The sequence below is a fragment of the Adelges cooleyi genome, unplaced genomic scaffold (genome assembly GCF_023614345.1).
Source record: "Adelges cooleyi isolate 19-005CV unplaced genomic scaffold, UGA_ACOO_1.1 ACOO_flye_CR_arks_rails_tigmint_CR_PRNA_574, whole genome shotgun sequence".
Classification (NCBI taxonomy): Eukaryota; Metazoa; Arthropoda; class Insecta; order Hemiptera; family Adelgidae; genus Adelges; species Adelges cooleyi.
Window position 1 is genome coordinate 7,905,782 of NW_026096268.1, and position 24,928 is coordinate 7,930,709.

Sequence of the window (24,928 nt, forward strand, 5' to 3'; positions counted from 1 at the left end):
GATAATTCGATTTTTCGGTATTTCGGTTTTTCGGCCGTTCCGCACCGTGTGAACACTATCGCGAACGCGAACGGTCTACCCGGCAACCGGTGCGCGGCCACCGTTTTATCCTCAGGGCACGGCCACGGTAGCTGTAATTATCATTAGTACCCATCGTCCCTTAATAGGGGGCGGGCCCGACGGGACAATAGCAACGCCTGCGGTCCCGTCCGATAGTATCGTCTCTTTTATTTTTGTTGTTGTTGGGTGTTATTTTATTATTATTATTATTATTTTTTTACAAATCACGTTTTGTTTTCACACGATAACGTCGTAATATCGCATCTTGTGTTTAACGTCGACCTTTTTTCCCCTTCTTCTTTATTTTCCATCTTTGAGTAAACCGTTTGGATGAGCAACGCAAACGCCATAATAACATTGTCTTCTTTAAACGTTGCTCGCTAAGGAGACGTAATAATGTGATAATAATTGTTCAGTGATAATTATTAGTGAAAACATGTTCAATAATATTTATATTATAATATTTTGAACAAACATCTTCAGAAATATAATGAAATCCGATCAAAGAAATCGGTTTAATTAGTAGTTGCAGACACACAAAAAAAAAAAAATGCACACTAAACCCGACACGTTTCCGAGTCACGATGTAACTCACAAAAATGTTTTTAATAATTTGAAAATTTTGGCTAATGAAAAAAAGGTGTCAGGTTCCTCGAAACGTTTTAAAAAAAAAAAAAAAAATGTCAGAACACCGACTTTAAAGAATTACATTCCAACTCTCCAGCAATTTTTTTAAGGCGCATTTTTTCTGTGTACATTATCAACAAAGAAACAATTGATAATAATATAAGTTATTATTCCAAATCGTGATGAACTCTACACGACCACTAGTTGATTGGTCCGTTGTAATGGTTTTCTGAAAAAACGAAATTTTGTTCACCTAAAGTGAATGCTCGTTAATAGATTCAAGTTCGTCGTCTAATCTGTGGGGCACTCGCGGAAGTTTTCGGAAGCATCCTCTGAGTCAATAAAAATGTTCATGCCGATTCACAGCTGATGTGATTTCACTGTACGCGAACAGGTGCGGCCCAGACATTTCGCAACAAGAGACCGTGACTCGGTCGACAGTATGTGATATAGTAATAACAATATAATAATAATAATAGTATTATGATGTAGAGTGCAAACAATAATAACGAACACCCTCCCCCACCTATTCTACCGATAAAACAGCTATGTCGCCTGCTACGACAATAAGGTATTTACACAAGGGACGTTATAACGATAACAATAATGTATAATGAACTGTTATAACTATGCCATAGCAAAAAGCAAGCAAATAAAAAAACGCCAACAGTTGGGTCATAGTGGTCAAATTATATAGTATATACATTATACATATATTTACTATTTAAAAAAATAATACAAAATACTAAACTAGTGAGCCAATTGAATAATAAACCAAATAACTAAGTAAATAAAACTAGAAAACGAGTAAAAATAAATCTAATAATCGAACGAATAAACCGAATGAATGAGTAATTTAATTTAGTAAATATATTGAATAATAAATGAGCGAAAATCTAAGAAAATAATCAAGTTACTAATCGATTGAACAAGTAAATACATTGAGAAACAACTAACACCACAAGAACATAAATTTAATAAACGAGTAAACAGAACGATTAAATAAATAGAATAAATCGAGTAAAAAAAATCAGATAAATGAGTAAATAAACAGAAAAACCGAGTAAAAAAAACGAGTGAAGAAATCAAATGTGTGAGTAAATGAGTAAAAACTAAGAAAATAAACAGCGTATATGAGTAAATAATCGAATGAAGAAGTAAATAAACCAAGTAAATACATAGAAGAAAATATTTAAACCCCAAGAAAATAAATTGAATAAATGAGTAAACAAAACTAGTAAATCAATACAATGAACGAGTAAGTGATTAAATTATTCTAGTAAATAAATAGTATAAACGGGTGAATAAATCGAGTAAATGAGTAAATACTATTTATTTACTCATTTTCAATTCTTTGCCTGTTGCATATTAGCTTGATGTTATAGGCTTCAATATAAATAGATAATTATTGTTTAAACAAGTCAGAAAATCTATAAAGCAATATGAGTAAATAAGTAAATGGGTAAAAAGTAAAAACCCATCTAAAAATAAATTAAAATGCAGTGTGGTAAAACAATTTAATTACATAACAACTAACTACTAGAACAAAACCAAATAACGTATTATCGTAAAGAAAAAGATAATGTTTTATTCGAGTGAATTAATAAAATATAACATCATTATACGATTACGTTATTTAAACTAACATTTATGTAAAAAAAATGAATAATTTTGTTCTGCTTGTACAGAGACATTGTTAAATATTGAACCTATTTAAAGTCGAAAAGTGTAGTTTTAGCAGCAAAGAACACTTGAAAATACAGTACATTATTATATTTTACGCTCGACAAACTGAAACGAGATAGGTAGGGCCAAAGTTCTTGGAAAGTGGACTACACAAAGAAAAAGTTAAATAGTTAATGAAAATATTGTAGTTAGCAGACAAAAAAAAAAGTGTAGTATATACCATAAAATGTCTTTTGTTGTAGATATAGTTGTATTTTTTTTTTTTTAACAAGTCGCAAAAGTAACTGGATATTGTATAAGCGTGTCGCTCGACTATTCATTATTATAATATAATTAGTAATAATCATTTCGGTCTAGAAACAATTTTCAACATAACATTAAACAGTATATAGATTTTTATTACTCCAAATGGGAAACCATAGGGAAAATCTGAACTATTTGGTTGTGCTAGAAGCCATAATGAATATTTAAATTCGAAGATGTTATAATTATTATTATTATGGCTAAAAAGTACAGATTTATTACACAACAAACAAAACATTACAAACATAATTTGTTTGTGTAGTTGGCAGTTCGGTAAATACAATATTGTTATATTGCAATAAAAACGTACCGTTTAGCCTTTTTGCCGTCTGTTTAAAGGTGTCTAAAGTAAATCCACTCTAAAAATAAAAACTACTTATGTTTTCTTCCATGACTGAGAAAATAAACTGTATTATGCTGATGCTATTAATTGAATACTTATTGTGCTGCAAAAAATAAAAATGTTCTTCTTTATATTGTTTGAAATAAACATTCATATTAATACAAAATAGTATAATATGTCATTACCCCGGTAAACGTATGAAATATATCTTCAAGCATAAAATCATAACTGTATTGTATCTTTTGTAATTCAATTTTGCGTTGAATTTGGTCCTGTCTAATTCTGTAACAAAAAGGACGACCAAATTTTCTAGAAACTGAGAAATTGTTTGTAAAATATAATCGCTTATGTATTTAATAAATTACACTGCCAATCAGCTTAAAAAGGTAAACAAATTTATAGTTTGTGTGTTAAACAGCTAAACAAATGTAGTCTAAACAAATATACCTAAACCGAAAAATGTTTTTTTTGTCATCAACGCGAATAAAACAAATTTAATATTTTTCTCAGTCAGCGCATTTCATTACCTCAAGAACCAAGTAAGCAAACCTAATTATTTTATACCTGTATATTTATACAATACTTATACCTGTCAAATCAACTTTTAAAAAAAATAATGATGCGTTCAGGAATACTGAAGAAATGGGTTATAGGCATAATGATGTTTGTTTACACTTCGGTACATTCACTGGAAACCGGATATAAATATACGAAAACCAATATTGAAAAAAATGAACTTTATATGGAACTAAAATGTGGATACCTGTTCGGCGGGTGTACACAAATGCGGCTAGTTAAGGATTTACTTGAAAATCATACAGAATTGAAAGCAATTGTTAACTACATTAGTAGTTTGAACGGTATAGTGAGATCCCAGATAATTTCACTGTTCTGTCTGAAAGTAAAACGTATTGGTGCCATGTGGGCATTACACTTGTTCACTAGTTTAATAACGGCTTTTTACCAGGATACAAAAAGTTCAACGGAAGACCATCCGAAACTTATCGAAACTATCAGCTATGTTATCGAAAAACTGGACGACGACCTATCCGGGTGTCGTAAGGGCAATTTATTCGATTCGTACGAGAGCCACTTACGCTCAGGTCAGAAGTTGGAATACTTTACTTATATAAAAACTATACTACCACAGTACATGAAACAGGCCAATGCTCAGCTAAGAAGAAACAAAATAATTAGTGATGGTTTGTTGAAAGATAGGCTTGACTTAAGTATAAAATCTAATTCGCTGTTGATGAGCAACCTGGGGATAAAAGACAAGCTTAAATATGACTTACAAAACGTGTACAACTTGAAAATAACATGGAATAACACTAGCCCAATACTGTGTACGGCATGGGGAGAAGCGCGTGCACTGGACTGGAAAAACACCAACCTCCGACACATAAAGTCATACTATAATGCGTGTAATGACTTTTTAAAAATTATCTTGTTTCGTCTGACGTTTAAACACATGGCATATTTACGACCTTACGTTGGTAAATTGGGTCGCTACAAATTGTACGCACAAGAATGGTACAATATAGTGCTTCAATTCGTTACTATTGTAAACTTGTCTGGAGATCTAAATGTATTAAGGTTGCTGCATTGCCTGATGGATTTAATCAATGGGGTACAGATAATAGATAGTGTGGTTAGCTATGTAGTTTCAATACTCGTTACGCTATGTCAGCCTTTTGGATGCGAAGCCAGCTCTCCAATCGTTATAGACAATCAAGAATTAAAAATAAAATATACAGGTCTGACTGAAGAAGAAATACTATCTTTGAAAATACCGTTTAGTCCCGTGCCCATTGAGTATAATAGTTTGGGTAACGCGAGAACTTTTCTTTCTCATCTGAAATTGGTTTTCAATAATGTCAACTTTAGTGTCATTCGGTCATTAACAGAATACATTGATGAACTCAATCCGATAAACTGTGTAGAGAGGTCGGACGCTAGTATTGTGGGATTGGAACATCTTCATATCAATATGTCAGATTTTGAATTATAATAGTCTAATATTTACAATAAAACACTATGCTATTTAAATTATTTAGTTTTAATTACATTTTAATAGTAAACGGATTTGTCTGTAATTATATAAATTATATATGTTAATATGATTTTAGGATAATTCAGTTTCATGAAAATAGACAACCACTTTAAAGTTTTAGCATTTTTTCTACTTTTTGATAAAAATTAGGTTGACTATAATTTTCATTGATTAAGTAAGTTGTAAGAATTTTTATTAAAGGGTTTTATAAAAACAGTACAAGTGTATTGTATCATTTAACTGTTTCAATCATTATTATTATTTAAAGTGGTAATCAATATAGTCCAAAAAAATAAACCTACAGCGAAAAAAATGTTTTTTGTGTAGCGACATAAAATAATATTGAACAAGAATTAAAATGTTTTGAATTATAAAATTTGAATTGCATTTAATAACCATTGTGTATCTCATAATATGATAATTCTATTTATATAAAACAAACAATCATTTTGGGTTTTTAACATTTCTGAGTTTACCCGTTTTAATATGGCGTTATTATCTATTCCCTCTTAATTTTAATGCATGTATTTTTCTAAATCTAAATTTATAATCTTTATACTAAAAAGTATAAATAGGAATAATATATTTCACTCGAAATCTAATTAGACATTTTGCAACTAGTCACTGTGACTCGGTCGACAGTATAATACATTAATAACAATATAATAATAGTATTATGATAGAGTGTACAAACAATAGTAACCAACAACCTCACCCCCTCCCCCCATATAAAACCGCTATGCCACCTACCAGGGCACAAGGGACAATGTGTATTGCAAATAGTTTAGACATAATAAATATTTTTATTATGGCTAAAAAGTACTGATTTATTATACAACGTACAAAGCATTACAAACATTAATTTGATGTGTAGTCGGATGTTCGGTAAATAATATAAAATATTATTAGTATAACGGTACAGTTTAGCTTTTTTACCGTCTGTTCAAAGGTTCAAAGTAAATACTTAAAAAAAAAAAACGACTAATGTTTTCTTTCATGACTGAGCAAATAAACTGTATTATGATGTTGCTATTAAAATGACGATAAATTTTTGTGGTGGGAAGGGATCAAATATTTCAATATTGAATATTGTGTTCTGGAAAAAAATAAAATCGTTCTTAATATTAGTGTTTGAAATAAATTGTAATAGTAAATTAAAATAGCATAATATGTCATTCAAAGGGCCATAAACACCCATTTAAGTTACTTAGCAAGCTGCCACAACACGTCTGAACTTATATTAAAAAAATGCATTTAATTGGATATAAATAATATTACTCTACATTATTTCAAATAAATAAACTACTTAAAAAAATATGTGCAAACCTATCTTTTTTTAAAAATTCATTTTTGGGAATTAATAGTTTTATTATTTATTATAATATTTAGACACATGATCCAACAATAAAATTCACCTATTGTCATTTTTAAACAGTGCTTCATAAAACTTGAACCTTAAGTATTGTGATGTGTTAATATAAATGTCTGTAATATATTTTCAGGCTTTAAATAAGAATTCTAATATTAATTCAAGGTGTTCTATTAGCTTGTATATAAAACAGCTAAACAAATATACCTACAGTTAAATTTTTTTTTTTTAGTAATCGACCTAAATTCGATTTTATACTAATATACAACAAATAATTAATATTTTTCACAGCCAGTACATTTTGTCACCTTGAAAACCAAGCAAGCAAACCTAATACTTTTATATCTGTTAAATCAAATTTTAAAAAGATAATGATGCGCTCTGGAATACTGAAGAAATTGGTTTTAGGCATGACGATGTTTGTTTACACTTCGGTACATTCATTGGAAACCGGGTACAAATATACCAAAACAAATATTGAAAAAAATGAACTTTATATGGAACTAAAATGTGGATACCTGTTCGGTGGGTATACACACATGCGACTAGTTAAGAATTTACTTGAAAATCATACAGAATTGAAAAGATTGGTAAGACATGTTAGTAGTTTGAACAGTGTAGTGAGACCCCAGATAATTTCGCTGTTCACTCTGAAAGTAAGACGTATTGGTGCCTTGTGGGCACTGCATTTGTATACCAGTTTACAAACGGTTTTTTACGAGGATTTAAAAAATACGCCGGAGGACCATCCGAAAATTATCGAAACTGTCAACTATGTGATCGAAAAACTGGAAAACGACCTAGCCGGGTGTCGTAAAGGCAATTCATTCGATTCGTACGAAAGAATTATACAGTCAGGTCAGAAATTAGAACTTTATACGTATACAAATATTATACTCCCACAATACTTGGCACACACCAACGCTCAGCTGGAAAAAAACAATATAGTTAGTAATGGTTTGTTGAAAGAGAGGCTTGATTTAAATATAAAACTAATTCGCTTTTCATGAGCAACCTAGGGATGAATGACAAGATGAAATACGACTTTCAAAACGTATACAACTTGCAAATAACATGGAATAACACTAGCACAAAACTGTGTACGGCATGGGGAAAAGCGCGTGCACTGGACTGGGAAAACACCTTTCTCCGACAAATAAAATCATACTTTAACGCGTGTTATGACTTTTTTAAAATTATCTTGTTTCGTCTGACGTTAAAACACATGGCATATTTACGACCTTATATTGGTAATTTGGGCCTCTACAAAGTGTACGTGCAACAATGGTACAATATAGTGGTACAATTTGGTACTATCCTAAACTTGTCTGGAGATCTAAATGTAACAATTTTGCTGGATTGCCTAATAGATTTAATCAACGAGACACGGATAATAGACAATGTGGTCATCTATGCAGATTCAACACTGAATAAGCTTTGTCAGCATTTTGAATGCCAAGCGAGTGCTCCATTCGTTATAGACAATCAAGAATTTAAAATAAAATATAGAGATCTTAATGAAAGAGATATAAAATCTCTGCCAATGATATTTAGTCCTGTGCCTATTGAGTTTAACAGTTTATTGAATGCGAAAAGATTTCTGTCTCATCTGAATTTGACTTTCCGTTCTGTCAACTTTAGTTTCATTCGGTCACTAACAGAATACATTGATGAACTCAATTCGATAAATTGTGGAGAGAGGACGGACGCTGGTATTGTGCGGTTGGAACATCTTCATATCAATATGTTAGATTTGAATAATGTTTGATTTATTTATATTGTTTTTTTTTTATTTTACTGAATAAAATTTTAATTATAAATATAAGACTATAACAGTACATGTATAAATGTATTACATAATATAAAAGATCGTAACATACATAAATTATTTAATATAAATTTAACAATTAAGTACTTATCTAAAAAATTTTTTTTAAATTTTTTTAAGAATATATTCAACAGGTCAATGATATTAATACAGTTTCAATAATACGTTTTAATAATCCCAGTTTCATAAATTACTTATTATGAATGAAGTCTACATGATTATTGAAAAATAGCTTTGTGTCAAATAAAACTCCGAGGTCTTTAGTAATATTGTTACGTGCTATATTTGTATTATTAACTGTATATTTAAAATAAAGAGTGTTTTTTTAAGAGCAAGACATAATAAAGCATTTATCAATATTTTAAGACATTCCATTATTGTTGAACCATTTATACAAATTTTATAAGTCAGATTGAAGTTTCAATGAATCCTCCATGCATTCGAATTTTTTAAATAATTTAGTGTCATCAGCAAATAATAGACATGTCGAGTAATTTAGAACTTTACTAATATCATTTATACATAAAGAAGACAGTATGGGAGATAAGTGATCTCCTTTGGGTACACCAGATCAAACATATATTGAATTAGATATACAATTTTCATATATTACAAATTGGACACGATTGGTTAGAAATGAATTAAACCACAAAAGTGAAGCATCACAAAAGCCATATAATTTGAATTTATACATAAACATTTAAACGTGTGGTCAACTCTATCAAATGTTTTTTCAAAATCCGTATATATTACGTCTACTTGGGCTTTAAGAACAAGTAAATCTAGAATTGATTGTTTAAAGATACAAACATTAGTTACGGTTGAACGTCTTGGTCGAAAACCATTTTGTTCATCAGTAAGAATTTTCTCACACAGTGGACACATTTTTTTAGTTATAAGTTTGGAAAATATTTTAGGAAGTATTGATATTTTAGAGATTGATCGATAATTAGTGTCTTGGGATTTATCACCTTTTTTAAAATAGTCGAGATAAATAAAAACGTTACCATTTAAGTTTCAAAAATTGTTATCAGAAAAATTAAGTTGGGAGGGGGGTAAAAACAAAAACAAATTGTGAAAAATTGTATAAAAACAATATGAAAAAAAAAATTTAATTTCTTATTATACCCAATGAGATATTGAGTGGTTCACGATAAGTGGATCATTCTGTACATCAGTCAATATCATCATTGAGAACACTTGAAAAATGTTATTTTTAATTTTTGTTCTTCTGTAAAGTCTTATAAAAATCAAAAATCTAATAAATTATGAGTATTGAAAGGAAACATAGCGTTAAAGGTTAAAGGGTTGGATGGAAGATGAAGAGCGGTAGATGGTTATTTTGATTTGCACGCATTCGGCATTACTCTACCGCACTCCACCTTCCGTCCTACACTTGAATAACTTAAAAAGTAATTATCCAAATCTAGTTGTCGACCAGTCAAAATGTCCATCAAATTATTCTTAATATAAGGACATCTTGAATTTCTAAAAATAAATGTAACAAAAAAAAAATGTATTTCAAAAGATAAAATAGTTAAGTGCAATAAATAATGTGGTGCTTAAAGCGCAAATGAGTATAAATTTAATTAAAAAAAAATCTTAAATTATTCACTAGAAAAAAAGTTATTACATTTGTCTTATCTCTATAGGCCACCCTATAAATTAATTTGGATACTAATTAAATTCCTCTTTATTATTTCAAGTAAAGAAACTACTTGTAAACATATGTTGAAACCTATTTTTTTCATAATAAGTTTTTTGTAATTAATAGTTTTATTATATAGTATAATATGTACACACATGATCCAAAATATATCAATTTAACCAATGTCGTTTTTAAAACAATACCCTTAAATATTGTGATGTGAGTAATATAAATGTGTGTACTATATCTTCAGGCTTTATAACAGAATGGTATTATAACTCCAAAGGGTCACCGATATTTGTTGTAATTTAATTTTGCGTTGGATTTGGTCCGGTCTAGTAATAACGAATTTTATGCTACGATAAAGTACAAATGAAACATTCTAATGAATCGTAGGTTGACTAGTAACGGCCAAATTGTGTGTAAAATATAATACACCGTAAAACCGCTTAAAACGGTAAAAGTTGCATAGTTTGTGTATAAAACAGCTAAACTAATATAGCCTAAGCAAATATACCAACAGTAAAAATTGTTTTTTTGTAAAGCGACATAAACAAGATTCAATCCGAATAAAAAAAATAAAAAATTTCTCAGTCAATACATTTGGCCGCCTATAGAACCAAGCAATACTTTTATTTAATCTTAATACCTGTTAAATTAACTTAAAAAGATAAAATGATGCGCTCTGGAGTACTAAAGAAATTGGTTTTATGCATGATGTTGTTCGTTTTCACTTCAGTACAGTCATTAGAAACCGGATACAAATATACGGGAAAACATATTGTAAACGATGAACTTTATATGGATTTAAAATGCGGGTACCTGTTTGGCGGCTATACACAAATGCGACTAGTTAGGGTTTTACTTGAAAATCATACAGAATTGAAAGGATTAATTGGCCCTGTTAATATTTTGAACAGTGTAGTGAAAACCCAGATAATTTCGCTATTCTGTCTGAAAGTAAGACGCATTGGTGCCTTGTGGGCACTACATTTGTATACCAGTTTACAAACAGTTTTTTACGATGATTTACAAAATACGCCAGAAAACCATCCGAAAATTATCGAAACTCTCAGCTATGTCATCGAAAAACTAGAAAACGACATACGCGGGTGTCCTAAAGGCAACTCATTCGATTCGTACGAAAGCATCTTAAATTCAGGTCAAAAGCTCAAATACTATACTTATACAAAAAAAATACACCCAGAATACATGGCACAAGCCAATGCACAGCTAGATGAGAACAATATAATTTGTGATGGTTCATTTAAAGAGAGCCTTGTTAGAAGTATAAAAACGAATACGATTTTCATGTTCAACCTAGGAACGAAAGACAAGCTTAAATATGACTTTCAAAACGTATACAACTTGCAAATAACATGGAATAACACTAGCACAAAACTGTGTACGGCATTGAAAAATGCGCGCGCCCCGGACTGGAAAATCACCAATCTCCGACACATAAAATCATACTATAACATGTGTTATGACTTTTTTAAAATAATCTTGTTTCGTCTGACGTTAAAACACATGGCATATTTACGGCCTTATATTGGTAATTTGGGCCTCTACAAATTGTACGCACAAGAATGGCACAATATAGTGGTACAATTTGGTACTATCCTAAACTTGTCTGGAGATCTAAATGTAACAATTTTGCTAGATTGCCTGATAGATCTAATCAACGAGACACAGATAATAGACAATGTGGTCGTCTATGTAGATTCAACACTGAATAAGCTTTGTCAGCCTTTCGGATGCCAAGCGAGTGCTCCATTCGTTATAGACAATCAAGAATTGAAAATAAACTATAGAGACCTTAATGAAAAAGAAATAAATTCTCTGCCAATGATATTTAGTTCTGTGCCTATTGAGTTTAACAGTTTGTTGAATGCGAAAAGATTTCTGTCTCATCTGAATTTGACTTTCCGTTCTGTCAACTTTAGTTTCATTCAGTCACTTACAGATTACATTGATGAACTCAATCCAAAAAATGGCGCAGATAGCTCGGACGCTAATATTGAGGGGTTTGAACATCTTCATATCAATATGGAAGATTATTCTTAAAGTTAGTCTAATACTTTTAATTAAATCCTAATTTTTTTTAATTATAAAATTATAAATACACTTTAATAGCCAATGTGTATACCAGTATATGCTAATTATATTTCTTTAAAATTAACAACCACTTTTAATATTGTATTGTTATAATATATTTTTTTCTTTAACTTGCAAACACGTAGCATAACTTGCCTGTACGTTTGTACTGGTATTTTTCAAATATTGCATAATTAATTTAATCTACTTCTCGATGTCGTAGAGAGCTGTAACTTGGCCCGACACTCATCTCCGATGACAACACAAAATCCTAAAATATTACTGGTACTCAGACAACCAGGCGCCCTACAAAATGTCATATGCAGGGGTCATTTCTTAAAATTTCAATTATTGTTATTAACAATTTTTGTCTAAAAAGAAAAGCGTAGGCCTATTATAAAAATGTAAGTGTCACACACTAATATTGAACCAAATTTATATTACAAAAAAAAATTGAGAGAGAATAGGACGAGATGGTTCGGTCATATTATAAGAAGAGATGAGGCAGAGGCTGTGAGAGGTGTCATGAAGATAAATGTAAAGGGAAAAAGAGGAAGTGGAAGAAAGAAAAGATTGGTGGACGGAATACAGAGTGATATGATGATAGCGTGGGTGATTGAACGAGATGTAGAAGACCGAGTGTAGGGCAAAGATAAAGAAGAAGAAAATGAGATATTTCATTAGTAGTTTTCATAAAAACATTACAATAATATTGCTAAATCACTGTTTTAAACATTATTATGACTGAAACTAGTTAATTAATGCAGTGTTTATGTTTAAATAAAAACAGTAAATCGCAAAATCAGTAGAATACACAATATATTAATTAGTATTCAAAGCAAAGGAATTTCCATGTTAATTTCCATAACGTCCATGCTAACCTTCATGTTAATTTCCATATATATCGTGTTTGTTGCTATGGGCGATTGGAAGTCATATACTAATCAACTAATTTATGGCATTATATTTTTGTATACCTTTATGATTTATCCCTATCCATTTAAAACATATTTTTTTTTAAATCGAAAACGCGTGCAACAGCTTCAGTGAAAGATGTACGAATTGGTCCTCTAATAACTTTATAAAATACTCGCTTTGTATCGATCAAAGCAATTATTCTATCATATTTCAAAAAATTTGCTAGGTAGTTAATAATTTTTGTTAAAATTTTATGCCATTGTAGAAATATGAAAAATTTAATTCGCTTGAAATCTTTCGAGTTTCTAAATATATAGTTTGTCAAGTTAAACAGTATATCATCACTTCATTTATTTTAAATGTATTATTACTGTTGTAGACAACATTTGACAAATTTCTACCGTTCAAAATAAACCCAAGCGTATTAATAATAATGTTTGGTAACCATAGTCCATAATTTTCGATCCTTAAGTCGATAGTTCTCACAAAAGAATGGAAAATAGTTCACGGTGAACTGTTTTTTCGAAATAGAACTCTAGGACGAAAAGCTCAAGTTTATTATACAGTACTCACTGATAAAAAACTGATATTATATTTTGAAAATGAAAAAAAAAAAATTATAATTTATAAAGTATACATATTCTAATGCATCGTAAGTTGTATTATAACGGCCAATGTTGTTTAATAAAATACACCAAGAAAAAGCTTGTATAAGTAAAAATATCAAAGTTGCACAGTTAAATATTTTTATTAAAATATTTTTAAACGTATTTAGATAGCTAAACAAATATACCTACAGCGAAATTTTTTTTTTTGTAGCGTGACTTAAATGAGATACAATAAGACTAAAAAAAAATGAATATTTTTGTAATTACTCCTATATAGTCAGTATATTTCGTCACCTTAAGAATCAAAGAATTAAACGATTTTTTTTATTACTTATCAAAATGTTTTCTAGTTATTACTAATACACCAGTCGATACATTTTGTAACTCAAAAACTAAGCAAGTAAATCTAATACTTTCAGACCGGTTATATCAACTATAAATATTTTAATGGTGCGCTATAAGACAATCTTTTAACATTTTTCTAATAAATTAATAAAGGACACGATTTTAATAATACATTAGTTAAACGAATCTTTATATGAAAAAAATTATTCGAATGTTGCCAACCTCTGCTTGTACAATGTGCCATTATTGAACCTGTTTAAAGTGGAAATGTATTTTTTTTTTTTGATAAACCGCCAAAGTTCATTGATATTGTATAACTATTAAAAATTATATTAACTTGAATATTAATTAAATAACTCAACATTATTTTTGGTAAAGAAACTACTTTCAAACATAATATGTTAATACCTATTTTTTAAATTCATAGTTGTATTATGTATTATAAAATGTACGCACAAATATTATTATTAATGTTTTAACTAAAAAGAAAAGCGTGGGCCCGTTTCCACAAAGTCCAAATTCATTAAGTTAAGTATTATAAAATTTCTAATTCTATAAAAATAACGACGGGTGAATTTTCTAGAAACTACTAAAGTGCGTGTAAAATATAAACGCTTATGAATTGAATAATATACACTGTGTAACCGATTGGAAAGGTAAAAATTGTACAGTTCACATGCAAAACAGCTAAACTAATATGGTCTGAAAAAATACACCTACAATGAAAAATGGTTTTTTTTCGTACAGCGACATAAATGTGAAACAAGAAGAACATAAACAAAATTTACATATTCAGTCAGTGCATTTTGCTGCCTTGTGAACCAAGCAAGCAAACCTAATACTTTTATACAAACCTGTTAAATCAATTTTAAACAGATAATGATGCGTTCTGGAATACTGAAGAATTCGGTTTTAGGCATAATATTGTTTGTTTACACTTCAGTACAGTCTTTAGAAACCGGATACAAAGATACGGGAAAACATATTAAAAACGAAGAACTTTATATGGATTTAAAATGCGGTTACCTGTTCGGTGGGTATACACAGATGCGACTAGTGAGGGATTTACTTGATATTCAAAAAACAAAATGGAAAGGTATAATTGGCCCTGTTGGTAGTCTGAGCAGTGTAGTGAGACCCCAGATAATTTCGCTGTTCGGTCTGAAAGTAAAACGTATTGGTGCCATGTGGGCATTATATTTGTTCACCAGTTTATTAATGGCTTTTTACCAGGATTCAAAAAATACGCCGGATTGGAAAATTATCGAAACTGTCAGCTATGTCATCGAAAAACTAGAAAATGACATACGTGGGTGCCGTAAAGACAATTCATTCGATTTTTACGAAAGCATCTTAAAGTCAGGTCAGAAGTTAGAACTATATACTTATTCAACAACTATACTCCCACAATACTTGGAACAAGCTAATGCTCAGCTGGCAAAAAACAATATATTAAGTTATGGTTCGTTGAAAGAGAGCCTTGATGTAAGTATAAAAATTAATTCGCTTTTGATGATGAATCTGGGGATGAATGACAAGATGAAATATGACTTTCAAAACGTATACAATTTGCAAATAACATGGAATAACACTAGCCCAATACTGAATACGGCATGGGGAAATGCGCGTGGTCTGGACTGGAAAAACACCAATCTCCGACACATAAAATCATACTGTAGCATGTGTAATGACTTTTTTAAAATCATCTTGTTTCGTCTGTCGTTAAAGCACATAGCTTATTTACGACCTTATACTGGTAATTTGGACCTCTACAAAGTGTACGTGCAACAATGGTACAATATAGTGGTACAATTTGGTACTATCCTAAACTTGTCTGGAGATCTAAATGTAACAATTTTGCTGGATTGCCTGATAGATCTAATCAACCAGACACGGATAATAGACAATGTGGTCATCTATATAGTTTCAACACTGAATAAGCTTTGTGAGCCTTTCAAATGCCAAGCGAGTGCTTCATTTGTTATAGACAATCAAGAAATAAAAATAAATTATACAAATCTTAATGAAAAAGAAATAAATTCTCTGCCAATGATATTTAGTCCTGTGCCTATTGAGTTTAACAGTTTGTTAAACGCGAATAGATTTCTGTCTCATCTGAATTTGACTTTCCGTTATGTCGACTTTAGTGTCATTCGGTCACTTACAGATTTCATCGATGAACTGAATTCAAAAAATGATGCAGAGAGCTCGGACGCTAGTACTAAGGGGTTTGAACATCTTTATATCAATATGGCAGATTATTCTTAAAGTTAGTGTAATACTTTTAATTATATCCTAATTTTTTTTAATTATAGTGTATTCAGTACAATTTATACATTATAATGACCAATGTGTATTCCATTATAATATGATAATTATATTTCTTTAAAATCAATATTCACTTTATTGTATTGCTATAATATACTATACATATATATATTTAGTTGAATGTAATATTCAAGCAAGTAGTGACGTATGCAGTTACTAAAACATTACGTTCTAAATAAATATACCTACAGCAAAAAACATAATTAAATTTAAGAAGTGTAAAAAAAAAAAAATTTGGTCTAGTAAATTCTTATGAAAATTTATTTCTACAAGTTAAACCGACAAAGAGAAAGTTTTTTTTATTTATTATTTCTTAACCCAACTTCTATACCTAACAGTAAGCAAAAGTATTTTAATTTGAAATAAGGCTGTTAAATATTGCACGGTAAATTTATAAAAGTCGGGTTCTTGATAAATCCTTCTACAATGCCACTAGATTTGACTTTTAAAAGTTATCTTTTAAAATAGATTTTATATTTATGTGAACACGAACAGGTTTCTTTGATCATTTTACATATTTAAGATTAATAGTACAGCTTCAACACGATATCAATTTGTTTTAGTTCAATTTATCGTTGAGTAATGTCCTGCCTTTTACAATAATAAAGACGATTGAATTTTATGCTATGACAAAATACAAGTGAAACATTCTGATGCATCGTAAGCTGTTTAAAACCAACCAAAATTATGTGCACAATAGAATTGTTGTAACTATAAGTAAAAATTTCAAAGGTTTTCCGCTAAATTAAAACCATATAAGTTATATATTATACGTGTGTAAGGCGGTTAAACAAGTTTGGTCTAAACAAATATACTTACAGCGAAAAATTGTTTTTTTTGCGATTTAATACGAATATAAAAAATCAAATTTGTTCCAAATTATTATAATAAGTCAGTAAGTTTTTTCGCCTCAAGTATCAAGCAAGAAAACGTATTTTCGTATTACTTATCAATAATTTGTCCAGCTAATTCTAGTACTTCATTTCGTTGCCTCAAGAGCAAGCCAAACAAGCAAACCTAATACTATTTTAGACCGGTTATATCGACTATTTATGTTATACTGTTATGATCTGGACTATACTGACGAAATTGGTTTTAAGCATAATGTTGTTCGTTTACACTTTAGTACAGTCAATGGAACCATTGATAACTTTAAATTTACTATTTAATATGTGGATACCTGTTCGGCTGGTATACACAAATGTGGCTAGTGAGGGATTTACTTGAAAATCATACAGAATTGAAATTATTGGTTAGCTCTGTTAGTAGTTTGAACAGTGTAGTGAGATCACAGATAATTTCACGGTTCGACAGTTGCCCTCGGCCCATGAAAGTCGTGTAGCTGTCGCTCTCGGCGCATGAAAGCGTGTCGATTGGTGTCCACCTATTGCTCTACGTGGGAAGAATTGATTCCGGCTTCAATATTGGATACGGTTGCACACGGTAAACGACCGCCGGACGCTGCTCGTTGGAACGCCTTTGGCATACATTTGCCGTACAGTAGTACCATAGGTCAGGTCAGTCCAGTTGCGATCCGGTGAATCGTTTTGGCAGCGGGCTATCCAGTTGGGATACAACGAGCCATTTCCGGAGCACGGCAGTTTCCTGGGGTCAAGGATGAGACAAACTGTAGTTAAATTTAATATTGTTTTTTGTTTGCTTGTACTTGTAACTGGACAGGGACGCCTGTCCAGGTAGATAAGACCGCCAACAATAAATTAATTCTAGAAAAAAACTAGACTATCTTTTTTTCTATAGTGCCTGTTTTTTGCTTGTAACGTGACCCTCTCCGTTCGGGAGTCAGTCGTCGAGCGAGGCGGCGAACAGCTGCTATTTCTGAAAATACCGTTTAATCCTATATGGATTGAATATTACAACTTAGGAAACGCTAAAACATTCTTGTTTGGCGAATACGAAACTAATTTCTGTCACATCTGAATTTTACTTTCCGTTCGGTCGACTTTAGTGTAATTCGGTCACTTACAAGGTACATCGATGACTCAAACCGATAAATTGTGTAGAGAGTTCGGACGCTAGTATTGAGGGGTTGGAACATCTTCATATCAATAAGTCACATTTTTAATAATAGTAGTCTAATATTTCTAATAAAACTATTTTATTTTAATTATGCAATTTTAAATAAATTATAATAATCAATGTGTCATGATAATATGATAATTCAATTTCTATAAATTATAATATCTCTTAAAAACGTTAACTTGTTTTTTAATTATACATATATATTGTAATTTACCATCCTTAAAATTCAAAATTTAGTTGAATGTAATATTTAAACAATTTGTGGCTTATTTAGACAGCTAATAAAATATAGCCTATACAAATAAACCTTCAACAAATTATTGTTTTTTTTTTCAGCGACATAAAATACAATTAAACACGATAAAAGAATCAACATTTTGTGTAGTTAGTTCTAATACTTCAGACAGTACATTTCGTCACCACAAGAACCATACAAGTAATCCTATGTACTTTTTGACCGGTTGAATCGACTTTTTAGACATAATGGCGCTCTCTGGACTACTGACGAAATTGGTTTTATTCATCATGTTGTTCGTTTACACTTCAGTACAGTCACTGGAAACCGGATACGAATATAAGGGGAAAAATATTGAAAACGATGAACTTTATAAGGATTTAAAATGTGGATACTTGTTTGGCGGGTACACACACATGCGACTGGCGAGGGTATTACTTGAAAATCAAAATACAGATTTGCAAATGTTGCTGGGCCCCATTAGTAGTATGAACCATATAGTAAGATCCCAGATAATTTCGTTGTTCGGTCTGAAAGGAATACGCATTGGTGCTATGTGGATACTATACTTGTTCACAAGTCTGATAACTGATTTTAATCAGGAGATAAGAAATAAGATGGAAGGACATTTAAAAGTTATCGAAAGTCTCGTCTATGTCATCGCAAAACTACATGAGGACCTGGCCGGGTGTCGTAAAGGTAATACCTTTGACACTTACGACATCGTATTGGCACGTCAGACGTTTGATTTCTATACTTATACAAAATATATACTCCCAATACATCTGGATAAAGCCCGGGATTTGCTGCGCAAAAACGATAAAAACAGTGATTCTGTGTTGAAAATAAAGCTCGAAATAAGTTTAAAAATGAATTGGCTTCTTTTGCGCAACCTGGGTGTGTTTAATGAACTCAAAGTAGACCTACAAAATATATACAACTTAAGAATTAAATGGCACAACACTAGCGCAATACTGATTTGGACTTGGCAAAATGCGCGTGCTCTGGACTGGAAAAACACCAATCTCCAGCACATAAAATCATACTATCAAGCGTGTTATGACTTTTTAAAAATCATCATGTTTCGTCTGACGTTAAAACACATGGCATATTTACGATCTTTTATTGGTAAATTGGACCTCTACAAAGTGTACGTGCAACAATGGTACAATATAGTGGTACAATTTGGTACTATCCTAAACTTGTCTAGAGATCTAAATGTAACAAATTTGCTGAATTGTCTCAGAAATCTTATCAACGGGGTAGAAAAAATAGATAGTGTGGTCAGCTATATTGTTTCAGTACTGGCAACGCTTTGTCAGCGTTTCGGATGCGTAGCTTGCAATCCATTCGTCATAGACAATCAAGAATTTAAAATAAAATACAAAAGTCTGACCGAAGAAGAAATAAAATCTCTACAAATAACGGTTCATTCAGTGGGGATTGAGTGTAATAGTTTGGTGAACGCGAACACTTTTTTGTCTCATCTAAAATTGGCTTTTCATTATGTAAACTTTAGCGCAATTCGGTCACTTACTGAATATATCAATGAGATCAATCCGACATTAAGACGTGTTGAGAGGTCAGAAAATAATATTGTTGATTCGGAAAATGTCCATGTCAATATATCAGATTTTGAATAATTATAGTGTAATACTTTCAATTAAACCCTATTTTATTTCAATTATACAACTTTAAATACATTATAATTGTGATTTGTATGTTAAATTTCTATAAAATAAACAATCACTTTGTGGTTTTTAACATTGCCGTCTACCGATGTTTACCTTTTTATAATGTCACCTATTCCCTCTTGATTGAAGTGCATGTATTTTTCCAAATCTAAATTTTATGCAAAAGTATATATAGGAAAAATATAATTCACTCGAAAGATACAAAGTTACAAAATACCTGTTGTAGATCAATTGACTTTTTATATTGAGAATAATGTATTAAACATTTTGACTGGTCTATGTTTCGTATAACTATTTTTGAAGTTATTGAGGTTTCAAGTCAAGGGTAGGAGGAAAGGTGGAGTGTAGTAATATTTTTATCTGCGCGCATTTCCCGACCGCACTTGCCCTCCCATCCTAACTTTAAAACTCTTATAACTATAAAAATAGTTTCCCAAACTGGTTTATAATAGTCAAAATTTTTAGTACATTATTCTCAATATAAAAAGTTAGTAAAATAAGTACTTTACCATTTAAGTGTCAAAAGTTGCTATCAAAAAACCTAACTTGGAGGAGAGTAAAAACAAAAAAAAATGTGAAAAAATGAGATCACATTGTATAAAAATAATATGAAAATAAAAATGTTAATTTTTTATTAAACCTTATGAGATATTAAATGGTTCATAATAAAATAATCACCCTATAAAGGTTGCGATTTATAGATTTTTATCGAATCATTTATAGAATGATTTTATACCTGTCATTCGTTAAAACGCTTATAGAACCAAGACTACCTCAATATGAACTGACACTAATTGTATTGATTTTTATAAAATCTACGAGTAAAAACGATAACCTTTTATATCTTTGATAATTATTATTTTCAACTAAATATGTATAATATTGGTAGTTAATAACAAAATATATAATTAAAAGAAAATATGCTAACATTTTAGAATGCTTGTTATATTTTATAGAAATTTAATTATCACATCATGACATATAAGTTGATTAGTATTATAATGATATTTGAATTTTATAAATATACAAATTTGGGTTACATTATAAATGTTAGTCTATAAGTAATCAAAATCTGGTGTATTAAACTCCAGCATTTGCTCAAGCTGTAGTATTCAATCCATACAGGACTAAACGGTATTTGCAGAGATTCTATTTCTTCTTCGGTTAGACTTCTATATTTGATTGTAAATTCTTTATTGTCTATAGTGAATTGATTAATAGCATCGCATCCAAAAGGCTGACAAAGCTCAACCAGTATTGAAGCTATATAGTTGACCACACTATCTATTTTTTCTACCCCCTTGAGAAGATTTCTGAGACAATTCTGCAAGCTGCATACATGTGAATCTTCGGACAAGTGTAATATAGTACCAAACTGTTAAACTATATTGTGCCATTCTTGTACGTAATACATATAGCGGTCCACGTCAAGAATATAGAACTCTAGATAATTTATGTGTTTTAACGATAGACGAAACAAGATGATTTTTAAAAAGGCATAGCATAACTTATAGTACGATTTTACATGTAGGAGGTTGGTTTTTTTCCAATTCAGGTAACGCGCATTTTGCCAAGCCATAAGCAGAATTGTGTTTGTGTTTTTCCATATTATTTTCAAGTTGTATCTATTTTGAAAGTCCTCTTTGAGTTTTCTATACATACCAAAGTTGTGCATAAAAAGCGGATTGGATCTTAAACTGCTTTCGAGCTCTTCTTTCAACAAATAATTACTAATAATGTTGTTTTTGTGCAGCAGATCCCACCTTTTGGTCATATGTTGTTTAAGTAGAATTTGCTTGAAAATATCGTATCCTAACTTCTGACCTGACATTACCATGCTGTCGTACCAGTCGAATGAATTGCCTTCACTACACTCGGCTAGGTCATCACGCAGTCTTTCGATGACGTAGACAAGAGTGTCGAAAACACGCGCATAGTCTTGCGGTGTATTTTTTGCAGTCGTATAAAAACCAGTTATGAAACTACTGAACAAAATTAGTGCCCACATAGCCCCAACACGTACTCCTTTTAAAGCGATTAACGTAGCTACCTGGCCTTTCACTAAATTGCTTAAATTACTTATGGTGCCAATCGCTACATGCACTGTCAAATTATAAGGTTCATAAAATAAAAGCTTAATTACCCGCATGTGTGTATACGCGCCAAACAGGTATCCGCATTTTAAATCCTTGTAGAGTTTATCTTGTTCAATATGTTCATTTGTATATTTGTACCCGGTTTCCAATGACCGTACTGAAGTATATGGAAACAACACCAAGCCTAAAAACATTGTCGTCAATAATCCAGAACGCACCATATTTGTATCTAAAAGTTGGTATAACCGGTCGAAAAGTAATAGGTTTGCTTATCCGGTTCTTGGAGTAACGAAATACTGCGAATGAGAAATTCAGAATTCACTATACAACATTTTGATATTTGTTATTCGCTTTTAAGAGCTTAAAAAAACAGTTTTGGTCGTAGGTATATTTGATTAGACAATATTTTTAAGCTGACTTACACACGTTAAAAAATACAATTTCTAATATTCAACTGTTTTGCATATTTGACCTATTTCTAGATGTTTTTTGCATTGTTTCTATTTTGTTTTTATTCTATTCAATACATACTATAATGTATGCATAATTTTTTACTTTTCCAGTTACCGCATTATTATGTGTTAATATTTTAGATTTCTCTCAAAAAAAAAATTTTATTTGGTTTTTCCATCTACTTGAGCTCGATTATCAGCTTTTTAACATAGTGTAAATTATTTAATTTAATTAATCCCCCCCCCCCCCATCATTTAAGTTTTTTATAATCCAAATCTAAATTGCGACTCATTTTAGAGTTCAATTCCATTACACGATGAATACTAATCGAAAAATCGCCTTTGTGCATGTAAAAATCGTTTAAAATCAATTAATAATAACGTACCAAAAAAATCCGAGTCATCAGTCAGTAAATCAAACGTTTTCATTTTTTCGCATGGGCTTAGATCATTTTGTTCAAATATGTCATTCGGCTTACAAGAGTAATAAGAAATGTCAAAGACATCATGTCCACCAAATTTTTGTTAGATTTCTACACTATAGTTTTGTTAATAGCTCTCGAGAGAATTATAGTCTTTCCATATTTCTACACTTGCCTATAGCTTTGATTTGGGAAAAATATATAAATTCACTCGAAAAGAGAGGCAGGGGGTTAATCAAGTTAAATATGGTAAATTATGCAGCGTCTATTATTGTGATATTTTGGTGGTAAAGCTTCGGTTTTTTTAAGATGATACATTGAAAGACACATAAATAAAAATAAAAACACCTAATTGTATGTATAATACCTCCATACACATCATACATCCTACACATCAAAGCAAGAACATCTCGAAATAACTTAAAATAGTAAAAAGATTGAAAATTCAAAACTGAATTATTTAATGTGTGGTAGACAGCCAAAAAATATGGCCTGAACAAATACACCCACAACAAAAACTGATCAGCCGTTTGTTATAGGCTAAAACACTTAGGTAATAATAAAAAATAACAACATTTTGTGTAGTGAACTTTTTAGTCGGCACTTATTGACACCACAAGAACTAAGCAATCAAACGTAACGCCTTTAAACCGATTAGGTCGACTTTTAGAAAGAAATATGGTGTGCTATAAACTACTAAAGAAAATGGTTTTGGGCATGATGTTGTTTGCTTACACTTCAGTACGGTCATTGGAAACCGGGTACGAATATACGAACAAAAATATTGCAAAGGATGAACTTTATAACGATTTAAAATGCGGATACCTGTTCGGAGGATATACACACATGCGGATAATTAAGTTATTATTTGAAGAACCTTATAATATGACATTGAACGTTGCGATTGGCACCATTAGTAATGTAAGCGATTTAGTGAAATCCCAGGTAGCTACTCTAATCGTTTTAAAAGAAATTCGCGTTGGGGCCATGTGGGTACTACATTTGTTTACCAGCTTAATATCGAGTTTTTACCAGGAGACAAGACATACACCGCAATGCTATCTGAATGTTTTTGAAACTCTTGTCTTCGTCATTGATAAACTGCATGTTGACCTAGCCGGGTGTCGTAAAGGCAATTCATTCGACTCGTACGACAGCATGTTGAAGTCAAGTCAGAACTTCGGATTTGAAATTTTCAAGCATATTATACTCAAACATCACATGGACAAAGCATGGTATCTGCTGCAAAAGAACAACACAATTAGTGATAGTTTGTTGAAAGAAAAGCTCGAAAATAATTTAAGACCGAAATCGCTTTTTTGGCGCAACCTGGGAATGTTTAGAGAACTCAAAGAAGATCTCCAAAATATATACAACTTGAGAATGACATGGAACAGCACTAGCAGAATTCTGCTTATGGCTTGGCAAAATGCGCGTTTTCTAAATTGGAAAAAAACCAACCTTTTACACATAAAATCGTACTATAAGTCGTGCTATGACTTTTTAAAAATCATCATGTTTCGTCTAACGTTAAAACACATAAATTATCTAGAGTTCTATATTCTTGACGTGGACCGCTATATGTATTACGTACAAGAATGGCACAATATAGTCACACAATTTGGTACTATATTACACTTATCCGAAGATCCACATGTATGCAGCTTGCTGAATTGTTTTAAAAATCTTATCAATGGTATAGAGATAATAGACAGTGTGGTCAGCTATATTGTTTCAATACTAGCAACGCTTTGTCAGCCTTTTGATTGCGATGCT

At 30.9% G+C, this 24,928-nt stretch overlaps 1 protein-coding gene across 2 annotated transcripts; it reads left to right on the forward strand.

Annotated features, from left to right (window-relative positions):
• Nucleotides 1–3,013: 3,013 nt before the first annotated feature.
• Nucleotides 3,014–5,192, forward strand: LOC126843599 (uncharacterized). 2 transcript variants are annotated; one of them, XM_050581224.1, is made up of 3 exons: nucleotides 3,014–3,405; nucleotides 3,530–3,558; nucleotides 3,649–5,192. In XM_050581224.1, the coding sequence occupies exon 3, from the start codon at nucleotides 3,678–3,680 to the stop codon at nucleotides 5,028–5,030; it is 1,353 nt and encodes a 450-aa protein (XP_050437181.1). In that variant the 5' UTR covers nucleotides 3,014–3,405; nucleotides 3,530–3,558; nucleotides 3,649–3,677; the 3' UTR covers nucleotides 5,031–5,192. The 2 variants fall into 2 exon arrangements, with proteins under 2 accessions (XP_050437181.1, XP_050437180.1); XM_050581223.1 differs by having other exon boundaries at nucleotides 3,530–5,192.
• The last annotated feature ends 19,736 nt before the right edge of the window (nucleotides 5,193–24,928 follow it).

Coding starts and splice junctions, on each gene's coding strand:
- LOC126843599 (XM_050581223.1), top strand. CDS start 3,636: ATGATGCGTTCAGGAATACTGAAGAAATGGGTTATAGGCATAATGATG.